Below are 12,654 nucleotides of genomic sequence, written 5' to 3'. Positions count from 1 at the left end.
AAGTCATGTCAATTTTTATAGGTATGTTAGTCATTTCTTTGGCTAATATGGTGAACAAACCATAAAATCTTTTTAAGCTTTTTCCCAACATTGATTAGGTGTGGGATAAATGGGGATCAAGTCACCTGGAATCTTCTCAGGTAAAAACTTTAGCAATAGAAAAATATTTTTATTTTAATGAGAATATATATCTCAGATCAACTAAATTAGATGCTTTGAAAGTGGAATCTAGTAATTGGTGTTTTAATAAACCTCAAGAAGTTATGCATGCAAGTTAAAGAACTTGGAGAACCACAGGTCTACTCTAATCGGTAAGATTGAAAGGAGGAACTGGGCATATGTAGCACAGTTCTTTCCTGCGCTGTTCTCCCAGGGAACCAGCCTGCCCGGTTTGTGAGTTCTGCTCTGCTTTCTGCCATTCAGTGGAAGGAAGTCTGTGGCTTTCCATGCTGCACAGTAATTACGTGAAAGCACCATAAGGAAAATTAATACACCCACTATCAGAGTAAGACATTTGAAATCTCTCCCCTGAGTAATAAAAACATCAGGCAAATAAATCATAAGTTTATATACAAATTATTTATAGAATAATTAACAAGGCCCACCTACTGGAGGCATATGGAATAAAGATTGATTTCAAGCACAGTGGAATTAAACAAAAGCTAGGCCATAAAACAAGTCTCAATACAGTTAATAGAATTAATAATATTAACATAATATAGACCTCTGCTTCTACTAGTGGTATAAATAAATAAGAAATAAATAAATGATACATTTAACATGTCCATATATTTGATATTTAAAGAAAATACCTCTGTACAACTTACTCTCAGAGGTAGTCATAGGAAAAGTAGAAAACATCTATATCTGAACAATAACAAAAAGTATAATTTCAAAATATTTGGGAAAAAGTGCTTTTTAGAAGTTTATATCCTTTAAATTTAATATTATTAAAAAAGTATAAAATTAATTAAAAATTAATTCAAATTTAAAATTAGGAAGATAATGTTAGGGAGAAAAAAGAAAGTGTAAGAAAAAATGTAGGAGCAGAAATTGATAGAATAAAAATAAATATAGGACAAAAATGATATACTAATAAAAATGTTGGTTCCTAAATATAAAAATAAATGCCTGACAAGACTAATAAAAGTAAAGGAGAGAGGGGGGCAAAAATAAGAAAGATTAAGAATGAACAATTGGCAGAATTACAGATGCATTAATGTTTAAAGTTATAATAAGATATTATTAAAGACATATGCCAATTAATTAAAATTTTAAATTGACTAGATTCATATCTAGAAAAATTACAAATTAGAAATATCAATGCCAGAATTAATACAAAATCTAAATAATATTAAATTAGGAGTTAAAAAATCACTAGAAAGAAAACATCAGTGGCAGCTTGCTTAATAAGTGAGTTCTACCTAATATTAAAGAAAAACATAGCTCCTATTTTTATAAACTTTCTTCTGATAATTAAAACACTGGAAATGCAACTCAACAGCGCATTTTATAAAGACAGCCTAACAATGATTCCAAAATAAATAAAACTAGTAATGTGAAAAAATGGACGATAATCTCATTCATTAACATATATGCAAAATTCTTCCTCCAAATATTCCTAAGCCAAATTCAATAATTTCCGTTAAGAACAAAACAAGATTCATTACTAATATTACTTTTATTTAATATTGTACAGAAAAAATATGACTTACATCACCAAAATGATAGAGTGAAACAACCTGGCTCCACTACCCTCGATCTCATAGAAAACAAAAAACAAATAACAAAAACAAATACGCAGTGCAGAAATTATCGCCAGCAATATCTCAGAACCCAAATAGAAGGATGAGATAGTTTCTGGGGTTGCAGAGAAGTAAAAACACTGTGCAGGGGGTAACAGAATCAGATTTTTATAACTATAATGCTTTTCCCCCAATTTGCCATGAACCAAGCATTTGGGAAATTTCCCCTGATTCACAGTTACTACACTGGAAAAGGCAAGTTCAAGATGGACAACCAGCTTCCTGAACATCTTGGCTTTCCAGGCAGGAGACCTGTTCCTGCCTCAACACACAGAAAGCTGCACAAGTACTTGAATGGAGAAAAATTCCTGAAGACTGACAGAGACAAAGTGGGCAGGTGGGTCTAGCAGCATCCCCAGCCTGGGAAACTCTCTGTATCTTGGCTGAAGGAGATGCCAAATTAGAGTGTTCAGTAGAACCTCACTGTAGGAGGTATGTTCTGTTAGTCTCTTGGGCACAAAATCCTAGACAGCTTTCCCATTCTGCTATGTTATCCCCTTTGAGACCTCCCCTATCCTGGACAGGCAGCACTCTGAACAGTTGCTAAAACAGAGGTAAACCTGGACTTAGTTTCCACTCAGTGCTGAAAAGGAGGGAGTGACCTAGTTTAAAAAAAAAAAAAAAAAAAGACAACAGGTAATTGTAAAGAAAACGCTAAGCAAACATATCCAATAAAAACAAAAATATATCAGATAAAGGACACTGAAATAAATAATTTTTCAATTCAAAGTCATAAATGTACATACACAAAGAGAAAATCATGAGCTCCCCAAATTGACAAAGCAAGGAACCAGTAACCAACCCTAATAAGACAGCAATAGGGAAGCTCCCTGATTAAGAATAAAGAGAAGTTTTAAGAAAACTCGAAGATATTCAAAATAATACAAAAAAGCAATTTAGAAATGTACTAGAAAATTTTAACAAAGAGATTGAAATAACGAAAAACAAATCAAATAGGAACCCTGGAACTTAGAAGTATATTTGCTAAACCACAAAATTATTTAGAGACTCTCAACAGCAGAATGGATCAGGCAGAGGAAAGAAAAAGTGAGCTCAATGACAGGGTGTTGGAAAATACACAGAGGAGTAAAAAGAATGAAACTAAATGAAGGAAGGCTACAGGATATAGAAAATTACCTCAAAGGAGCAAATCTAAAAATTATTGAAGTTCAAGAGGGAGCTGGGCATGAACAAAGAATAGAAAGCTTAACAAAGAGATAATTGATGTACCTTTAAGGTACCAAATAAGAGCCCTCCAGTTTGCCCATGATTATGGAAAACTCTGAAGCATCCTGGGTCGTTGAGCCGTCCCTCTGACTCTAAATACTTTCTGAGAAGCCCGTTTTACGTCCTTGTTCCTACGGCTGGAGATGATGGGTTTTATGAAGGCAGAGACAATGCTGTAGAACAGCACCACCTGTTTTCCCGCTGTAGGTTATACTAGGAGGCAGACCTCAGGCACCGATCATGGCTGGCCCTTAGAACGTGGTGACCACACTTTTATTTTTTTTCCAGGATGGCAGGTTGAAGGCATTGTTAACGTGATTCTACCATGTAGAAAGACAAAATGGTGTGTAGAGATTCATGCTGTGGACTTTTTCCAAGGAGCAGCACAGGAACTTAACAGAAAAACTTTAAGAAGCCACAAACTCTGTGAAAATAGTAGTGTGCAGCAGCCTACACTGTGAACCAAACAGAAAACGATGAGTCTCCAGAGCATAAGAAGTGGGGAGACTGCTGCCATGACGCACATTCCTACAGTGGGGAGACTGTTGCCATGACATCCTTTCCCACAGGAGAGCTGGGCAATCCAGGCCATGGGGGGAGGCCTTAGCCCTCCTCAATGCTGGGGCTGATTTAGGGAGCAGTGGGTAAAATATGAGAAGGAACAGCATGGGGACATACTTTGCATGCACCCCCAGATGCCACTGGAGATGGAGGGAAGCCATTTCTGATCCTACCTCACAGGGGACCTTGCAGAAGTCTACTGGCATCAGGCAGTGGTCATAGGTTGAGAGAAGCTCCCAACTGAGATTTGCAGTGTAATCTGAGTAGGGGCGAACCCTAGTGGCCAGAACCAACAAGCCAGTGAGAAGTGTGCTATAAACATGGGTATAGAAGCTAGGTGCCCCGGCTTTATGAGCAAACCGGAGGGGTATGGCCTGAAAGCCATGGTTTCTGTCTCCCTTGGTTTGGATTCAACCCAGTGAATAATGGTTTGGGGCATAAGCCTTCTGAGTGAAGGCTGCCTGGAACTCAACTAGCTGCTGCCAGCAGAACACTGTGTATGTGAGACCTGCCCTGCCAAGTGTGTGAGAGCTAAGTGGGGCTTATTGCCGCTTACTACACCCCCCTGCCTGTTTGGAGTCTTTTGTGCAGCAGAGGAAGCTACACTCTTCCTCGGAACATTACCCCAGCAGCCAGGGAACGGCCCTCTGGGGCCACTGCCTGCACCCACACTTGGTGTGGTGTGGTGGAAGATTGTAGTTGTTAGGGCATTTATTATAATGATATTTATGTATTCGGCTATGAAGAAAAGGGCAAATGGGCCTGCAGCTTATTCAACATTAAAGCCTGAGACTAGTTCTGATTCACCTTCTGTGAGGTCGAAGGGGGAGCCAGAGTACAGACTTACCTGACTCAGCCCCCACCTGGCTTTGCTCCTAGACCCACCTTGGTAGTGTAACACAATGTGTAGAGATATTAGGAATTCCATGGGAGCTTTGGGACACCCACCAATTGCTTGAGATGCCAGACCACCTTCCCTGGGTGACATATGGCAAGCACAAATTCCACTTCCATTATTGCAGCTGGTGTTCTTTTAGGAGTACCACCTCCTGGCTGGAAGTGACCAGGATAGCCTTTTACAACATCTGGAGGCACAATAACACTGTGTTTAGGAAGGAGAAAACTTTTGTGTAATCTCTGCTATTGCCATTGACTGCATCATCCTGGCTAGCCAGGAGGTCTTGAACCTATCCACATGCTCCAATACATTATTGCTACAGCTGATATTCAAGAAAGCGAACACACTAAGGCTATTTCTGACTAAGGATATTAGTCTTTCATTGGATGCATAGTTTGTGAATATTTTCTTCCACTGTGGTGTGTCTGTTTGCTCTGCTGATTACTTCTATTGCTGTGCAGAACTTTTTAGTTTAATTAGGTCTCATTTATTTATTTTTGTTTTTTTGCATTTGCTTTTGGGGTCTTAGTCATGATTATGAGATTTAGAGGGGACAACATCCAATATGAGATTAAGAGGAGGGCTTGAAAAGTCTAAAATAATTACTGTATGGCCCTTTAAGAAAAAGTTTGCCTGCCCCTGCCCTGAAGTATTTATTAGTATCTTGTGTAGATTGGTAAATTTCATATTGATTAAATTATAATCTTAGGATAAATTATATTCTCAGGACAAATTAATAGTGGTTACATATTATTTTTGTGTTAGTTTCCAACTTGGCATCTCCTCACTGATGAGTCTGAATTCTGAGCCAGCATCCTTAGGTACTTTGCACAATGTCTCTCCTAGCTCTATGTAGTTATTACTAGGGATCTTAATTTTTATTTCACTCTCTCTGCATGATCCCAGTCTTAGGAACATATCCTGGATACACTTTGGGGAGAAAAACAAAAATGTGGCTTGGATGAGAGTATTGTTAGGAGAATTTATAGGTAGATGGATAGTTTTTCCTAAAGAATGTTTATTTAAAAATGGCTTTCAAGAGAAGGATCTAGGAGTGTGTCACAGTAGTCTCTACTCAATCAACAGTAACACTCAAAAGTTAATAACCCAGATGGGAACCTGGGTTATTATAGACAAGCTGGAGGCCGTTTAGCTGGAAGAAAATTCATCAAGGCAGGATTTGAAAATTTGAAAGCTGTATTCTAGTATTGGCAGAACTTAGCATTATGCTGGATTCAGAAAGTTGCTATAGGACCAATGAGGGGAAGTGAAAAGGGGGGAAGTGACGAGGAGATGGATTTCAGTTCATGAAAACTAAATTTCAAACAATCCAGAGTTACATGTTTATTATGACTGTTTTGTAATACAGTTCTCTAATAGGGAACATTGTCAATTAATGTTAGAAACACTAAAAAGGAAGAGTATGACAGGTAGGAGGGAGAGAGACTTAAAGTTTATGGATCACTTACTATGTACAAGACTTTATATTTTGCTCTTTATGTATTTTATCTGAGCAAAACACAAGCTAGCTCATGATATTCTCACAGAATACCAACATCAGACAAAGTCACTCTGTGACCACAATGAAGTGAGAGGAAAAAAAAAAATACCACTTAATAATCCTGTCTAATTACATATAAGACTGTACAATCAGGAAAATATATTTACTTTTCTAGTTAAAATGAGTGACTGATATGATCTTTCTCAATTACAGATTTAGTCTACCTTAATAAATAGATTCATTAAGATACCTAATCGTGGAATTATTTCTAGTAATTGACAGGACCAAATCCAGAGCAAGCTTAGCTTTCTTGAACCCTTCCTCCTAAAATTGCCTAATGTGAGCCCACATCCTGTAATAATTTCTATCTAACACTCTCTTACAGAAATGCCCCACAACTCCAGCGGTGTGTGATCACCCACATTGCAGTGAGTCAATAAACCTAATTTTGTTAGATTATGGATATGTTCCTTTCTTTTGCTGGAAGGCCCTGTCCTGTCATTTAATTCTCAAAGCAACCCAAATATGTTCAGTTTAAAGGTAAAGAAAATAAGGCTGTGAGATGCTGAGTAACTTAGGCAAAGTTAATTATTTGGAGAAGTTTAGTTGCCAAACAGGTATTCTACATCTGCAACATGAAGTGGAAAATGTAAACTAACACACTTTAAAACTATTGTAGTTAGTGGTTACATTTTATCTTACTTAATTCTCACAACACATATTTATACATAATAAAATACTGGTTCAAATAAATACACAACTGCTTGAGGGTACATAGGTAAAGAGTAGTAGTTAAGAACACAGACTTTAAAACAGGTAACACTTTATGGTAATGTGACCTTGGTTATGCTCCTTTGACCATTAGGAACATTTCTGAGGCAGTGGAGCTTAGAGGTGATGATCATGGACTCTGGGGTCAGAGTGATTGGGTTTATAATTCTGTAGAGCACTTGTATGAGCTTGAACACATTATTAAACTCTTTGTACTTCAGTTTTCTCAAATGTAAAATGGGAATAACAGTCATACCAACCTCATAGAGTAATTGTGAGGACTGTATTAGTACATACATTGTGCTTAGAACAATATGTGTTGCTTGGCAAATGGTCAGGTAAACAGGTCTTTAATTGGAACTACAATTCAAATTAAGGTATCTGAAGCTCCACAACCCCAGTTTGTTTGTTTGTTTGTTTTAAAACCGGCAGCTCTTATCAGAGAGGCTTCTCAAAGGAAGAATATTAGGTGGGATTCAGCACATTATCAGGAAAAGTAATTGGCTAAAATGATGAGGGGAAACAGTGTCTCTTTGGATTTCTGAGGTGAGTCAAGAAATGTGAGAGTGCATGTGTTTGTGATAAGAGTGTTGGGAGGATTAGGGTCATGTTTTCAGATCCAGAGCCCAAGAGTCTAGGTTCGGAAGTCGCTAGTGATGAGGGAATAGGAGTGGCAAAGGAGGGTGATGAGATAGCAAACATTTGGGAGAGACTTTTCTGAGCCCACCTCTGCAGGTGAGAGGTAAACTTGGCTTCCCAGGAGTCTCTCCTGAGCCTGATTCTCACCTGCCTCTGGGGTTGGAGGTCTCCCTTCCTTCTGTCACTGTGGCAAAACAGTTAGTGTTAGCTCTGGGGACTCTGCCTCAGGAGGATGAGACTTACTATAAAGGAGAAAGGGCTTATAGATCCAGTGTCCATCTCCCACACATATACTGATCCAGGCAACATCAAAGCAGACACTGAATGATGTTCAGTGGTTGGTAGGTGAACTAGGGGGCACATTAACTGTATTGATCAGGGATTGCAAAGGTGGGACTAATAATAAGGGACTTGAAAACAGACACTACTTTGAAATCCAACAATCAGTTTAGTGAAAAATGTGAGTTAAGCAACGGGGACTTGAAATAATTCAATTTTGATAATCTTAGAGTATCAGATTTGGAAGAGACTTTGAAGGCCATCTTGTCCACTATTCCCTCCATTTGATTCTTACTTCATTGTACAACCAAGAGTTTAGCAAACATTTGCTTTTAAAATGGTGAGAGACAAGAAATTATCTTACGTGTGTGCTGTCACAGATTGGTCAAGTGCTGACACAGATGGTAGAAAGTAGAGGTTTCTTAAACAACTATTTGTAAAATAGAGGCTGTGATTGAGAACATCTAAAGAGGTATAGACAGTCTCCAACGAACAATAATTCTACTTACAATTTTTCTACTTTACAATAATATGAAAGCAATACATATTCAACAGATTAATACATGAGATGTTCAATACCTTATTATAAAATCAGCTTTGTGTTAGATGATTTTGCCCAACTGTAGGCTAATGCAAGTTCTCTGAGCACATGTAAGGGAGGCTAGGCTAACGTGTGATGTTTGGGTATATTGCATGCATTTTCAACTTATTTTCATTACGGTAGGTTTATTGGCTCTAACCCCTTTGTAAGTTGAGGAGCATCTATATTGTATTCTCTCAGGAGAAGCTGCATTTGAAAATGCTTATCCTAGAGAAGTCCTTACAGAGATTTTCTATTTGGAAGAGTAAAGACATTTGGTCATGCAATAATTTGGGGTCCAGAGGCCTTTAGGGTGCTCCTGAAATTATTATGTTTGCTAGACCTTACTTGATCTACACATATAGTTGGCTTCCGAAAAGCTAACTGGTGTAAAGGGGAAACATTACCAACAACAGTTCATTGCACACAAAAGATGATCAAAACTGTTTCTTGAATTTAATTTCTCTGAGTCAGTGGGAGCAATGATGGGTCTTTCAACAGGATTAGGGAAAGTTGAGGCCAGACTAAATTTGAGAAGCTAAGTTTATTAGAATACTGTAAGCTTTGAATTGCTAAGAAGACAACAAAAAGGATGTGTTCAGGTGCAATAGAGAAAATGTAACTTAAATTTAGGCTAGAATACAACATTAATTGAGTTCACAGTTCTATGCTTAGGGTTCCAGGCATCAGCAGGAAAATATATAATAATTAATGAAGTACTACATTTGCTCTCAAAGATCTTAACAATTTATGGGGAAGACAGACTTGTTAAAAAGGTAATAATATGCTAAATGTAAATATTATGAGGGCATAGAAAAGGAATAAATAATTCTTTTCTGAGGGATTCAGTAGAAGTATATTTAAGGAGTTAAGATTTGATCTGATTTTGAAGGATAAGAAGCAGTTCCCAGATGGAGAAAAGAAGAGAGATGACTTGGAAGAAAGTGAAATGTAATGAAGCAAGAATTTCTTTTTTAACATATCTGTCTCCTGTAATTGGAGAGGTGAATGTACAGTCTCTTTAGGTTAGAAGAGAATCAAGAAGAGTCTTTTAAGTATCAATTGCTTCCAGTGAATTTCGTATTCTAAAATATCAAACCCAGAAGTTTATTTCTACTGCAGGGCATTTGAGTTTGAAAGAAATGTTCGGTGTTGGGTGAGTGGTAGAGATGCAGGGAAAGTATTGGTCTACTAATTATTAAATGAATTGTTTAAATTAATTCGTCTGGTTATTAATATCTTATTGAATAGTTTTAATGTGACAGCCATTGTGACGAGTGTTAGGATGATGAAAATAAGCAAGAGACTGGTTTGTCAGTATAATAACTAGAATTGGGCAGTTCTCTTCAATTTCTGTATGATCTACACAGGGTCTATTGTGACTGACACTGGTTGCCATTTTATGCATTTAAAGTTGCATTGTGATTTTTGTTGTTGTTTTCTTTTTGCATCTGTTACACATTTTGCTTAAGAATAATTAGAATAGTATTTTGTATGAAATTTCACCAAGCCAGCTATATACTTTTCACCTGTATTTATGTAATTGATTTTATGAAAACACGAGATGCATGTTTATTGCCACTTATCATGTTTTTTTTTGAATCTGCATTCTTTTTTTTTTTTTTTTGAGATGGAGTCTCGCACTTTCACCCAGGCTGGAGTGCAGTGGCGCGATCTCAGCTCACTGCAAGCCCCGCCTCCTGGTTTCACACCATTCTGCTGCCTCAGCCTCAGGAGTAGCTGGGACTACAGGTGCCCGCCACCTCGCCCGGCTAGTTGTTTTGTATTTTTTAGTAGAGACGGGGTTTCACCGTGTTAGCCAGGATGGTCTCGATCTCCTGACTTCCACCCGTCTCGGCCTCCCAGAGTGCTGGAATTACAGGCGTGAGCCACCACACCCAGCCGAATCTATATTCTTACACCAAACATGCTAACCACCCTAACCTGTCTTCCTGTCAGCAATGCCCACAAGGCAAATTCACACCTTCATCTCCGAGCTTGAGGTCAGAATAGCTAAATTTTAGTTATGTTTTAAAAGTCTACATCTGATCAGGTCACTCGTCTATCACACATTCTTCAGTTATGCCCTACATCTATGGAGCTAAGGTCTTAAAGCACTGAGTGAGCTTTCCCAGTTTGCTTACCATAGAGGGGAACATGTGTTTCCTTAACGTGGGCTGCTTGCTGCTCAATGCTTTTATTTTTGTCTGAAATATTTCTTTTTCTCTTTTACATAGCTGATCCCAGATCTTCTTGGAAAATTCATCTTATGGGCTTCCTCTAAAAGTTTTTTTTCAGTCATCCGGGCCTGAGAAATGAGCCACTTCTCAGGCACTTTGAAGTGTTCTGTACTTTACAAATCCTATTGAGATGTCTGCTTCTCTACAGGATTGTAAGCTTTCTGGTGGCAGAGACTGTACGTTGCTGAATTTTATGTTCTTTCTGCCTGACACATATTTGTTCAATAAATATGAACTGAACTGAACAATAAGAAAAGATTTGCTACTATATTAATCTCATGCCCAAAATTCACTCTTTAAGATTTAACTGAAGGAAAAACTATGACCTGGGAAGAGGAGTTAGAATATTTGAGAACAGTCATATAGTACAGAGCTAGAATGTTGAGGATGGTCTAAATATTGTTTCCTTGAAATAGTATCTATAGGAAATAGAAAAGTGTTCTAATTGCTTCTTTCTCTCTATTCCCGAATTTTCTTATTTGCAAAATAGGCAAAACAATGGTGCTTATCTCATTGAAGTATAAAAATTAAGTAAATATTGAATGCAAGGCACTTGTAAAAATGTTTGATGAATAGTTAAGTGCTAATAAGAGTTAGCTATTATTATTTTCACAGTAATAGTAATAGTAGTGAGAGTAATAGTAGTAATTTTAGTGCTACTTTTAAGTTAAAAAGAGGGAGAGAGAAATGAAGTTTTGGCATGGATTCAGCAGTCATATCAATCCAATGTTTTCTTCTTTTCTTCTTTACCTCAGCCTCCCATTGGATCAACACAACCATTCAAGCCTGGCTGAATTTGTGTTCCTTGGGTTTGCCAGTGTGGGCTATGTCAGGGGCTGGCTTTTTGTCCTGCTGCTGTTAGCATACCTGTTCACCATCTGTGGCAACACGCTCATCTTCTCAGTCATCCGACTGGATGCGGCTCTGCACATACCCATGTACCACTTTGTCAGTGTTCTTTCCTTCTTGGAGTTGTGGTATACAGCCACCACTATCCCTAAGATGCTAGCTAATATTCTCAGTGAGAAGAAAACCATTTCTTTTGCAGGATGCCTCCTTCAGACCTACTTCTTCCACTCCTTGGGAGCTTCTGAATGCTACCTTCTTACAGCCATGGCCTATGATAGATACCTGGCCATTTGTCGGCCCCTCCAGTACCCTGCAATTATGACCACCACACTCTGTGCCAAGATGACTGCTGCTTGCTGGATTTGTGGCTTCCTGTGTCCCATTTCTGAGGTCATCCTGGTCTCCCAGCTCCCATTCTGTGCTTACAATGAAATCCAACACATTTTCTGTGACTTTCCACCTTTGCTGAGCTTGGCCTGCAAGGACACGTCCACTAACATTCTGGTGGACTTTGCCACTAATGCTTTCATAATTCTTATTACTTTCCTCTTTATCATGTTTTCTTATGCAAGGATCATTGGGGCTGTGCTGAAGATAAAAACAGCATCAGGAAGAAAGAAGGCCTTTTCTACCTGTGCCTCACATCTTGCTGTAGTCCTCATCTTCTTTGGGAGCATCATCTTCATGTATGTGCGGCTAAAGAAGAGCTATTCACTGGCCCTTGACCGAACACTTGCTGTGGTTTACTCCGTACTAACACCAATGGTCAATCCAATTATCTACAGTCTTCGTAACAAGGAACTCATTAAAGCCATCAGGAGGACCATCCTCCAGAAGGGAGATAAAGCTGGTCTTGCTCACCATTGACTTTCTTCCAATGTCCTTTCTCACCACAATGTTCAATTCATAAAAGTTCTATGTCCCTTTAGCTTGGCCTTGAATAATCTTCCCATCATCACACGTGCTCTGAATTTCACTTCCTTTCACCTCTTCAAATACTTCATTTCTTTATGGTTTTCTCGTTTTCTACATCTCTACTTTTTCCATTTTTTACTTGATCACTTATGTCAGAATTTAAGAATATTTTAGAATCTACATTCTTCTTTTAAAAAATAAGCATGTATATTTCCTTAGCCACACATTTGCATCCAGCTAGAGATCAATTTCTTTGCTCCTTTTTCCAGTCAAACTTCTCAAAAGACCATATCTCCTCTTCTTTGCTTCATATTCACTTCTCAGCTTATTCCAATCTTATTTTGGCTCAGACCTTCCAACTAATATTTTGTGAAGGCTATTATTGACCT

General features: G+C 38.1%; 1 protein-coding gene across 1 annotated transcript; it reads left to right on the top strand.

Annotated features, from left to right (window-relative positions):
- Positions 1–11,188: 11,188 nt before the first annotated feature.
- On the top strand, positions 11,189–12,217 carry LOC105522645 (olfactory receptor 6N2). Its single transcript, XM_011957216.1, has one exon. It carries the CDS (start codon positions 11,189–11,191, stop codon positions 12,215–12,217), a length of 1,029 nt encoding a protein of 342 aa, XP_011812606.1.
- Positions 12,218–12,654: the final 437 nt, after the last annotated feature.

Source organism: Colobus angolensis, unplaced genomic scaffold (assembly GCF_000951035.1).
Source record: "Colobus angolensis palliatus isolate OR3802 unplaced genomic scaffold, Cang.pa_1.0 Scaffold439, whole genome shotgun sequence".
Taxonomy (NCBI): Eukaryota; Metazoa; Chordata; class Mammalia; order Primates; family Cercopithecidae; genus Colobus; species Colobus angolensis.
This window is presented reverse-complemented; position numbering and strand designations above follow the sequence as displayed.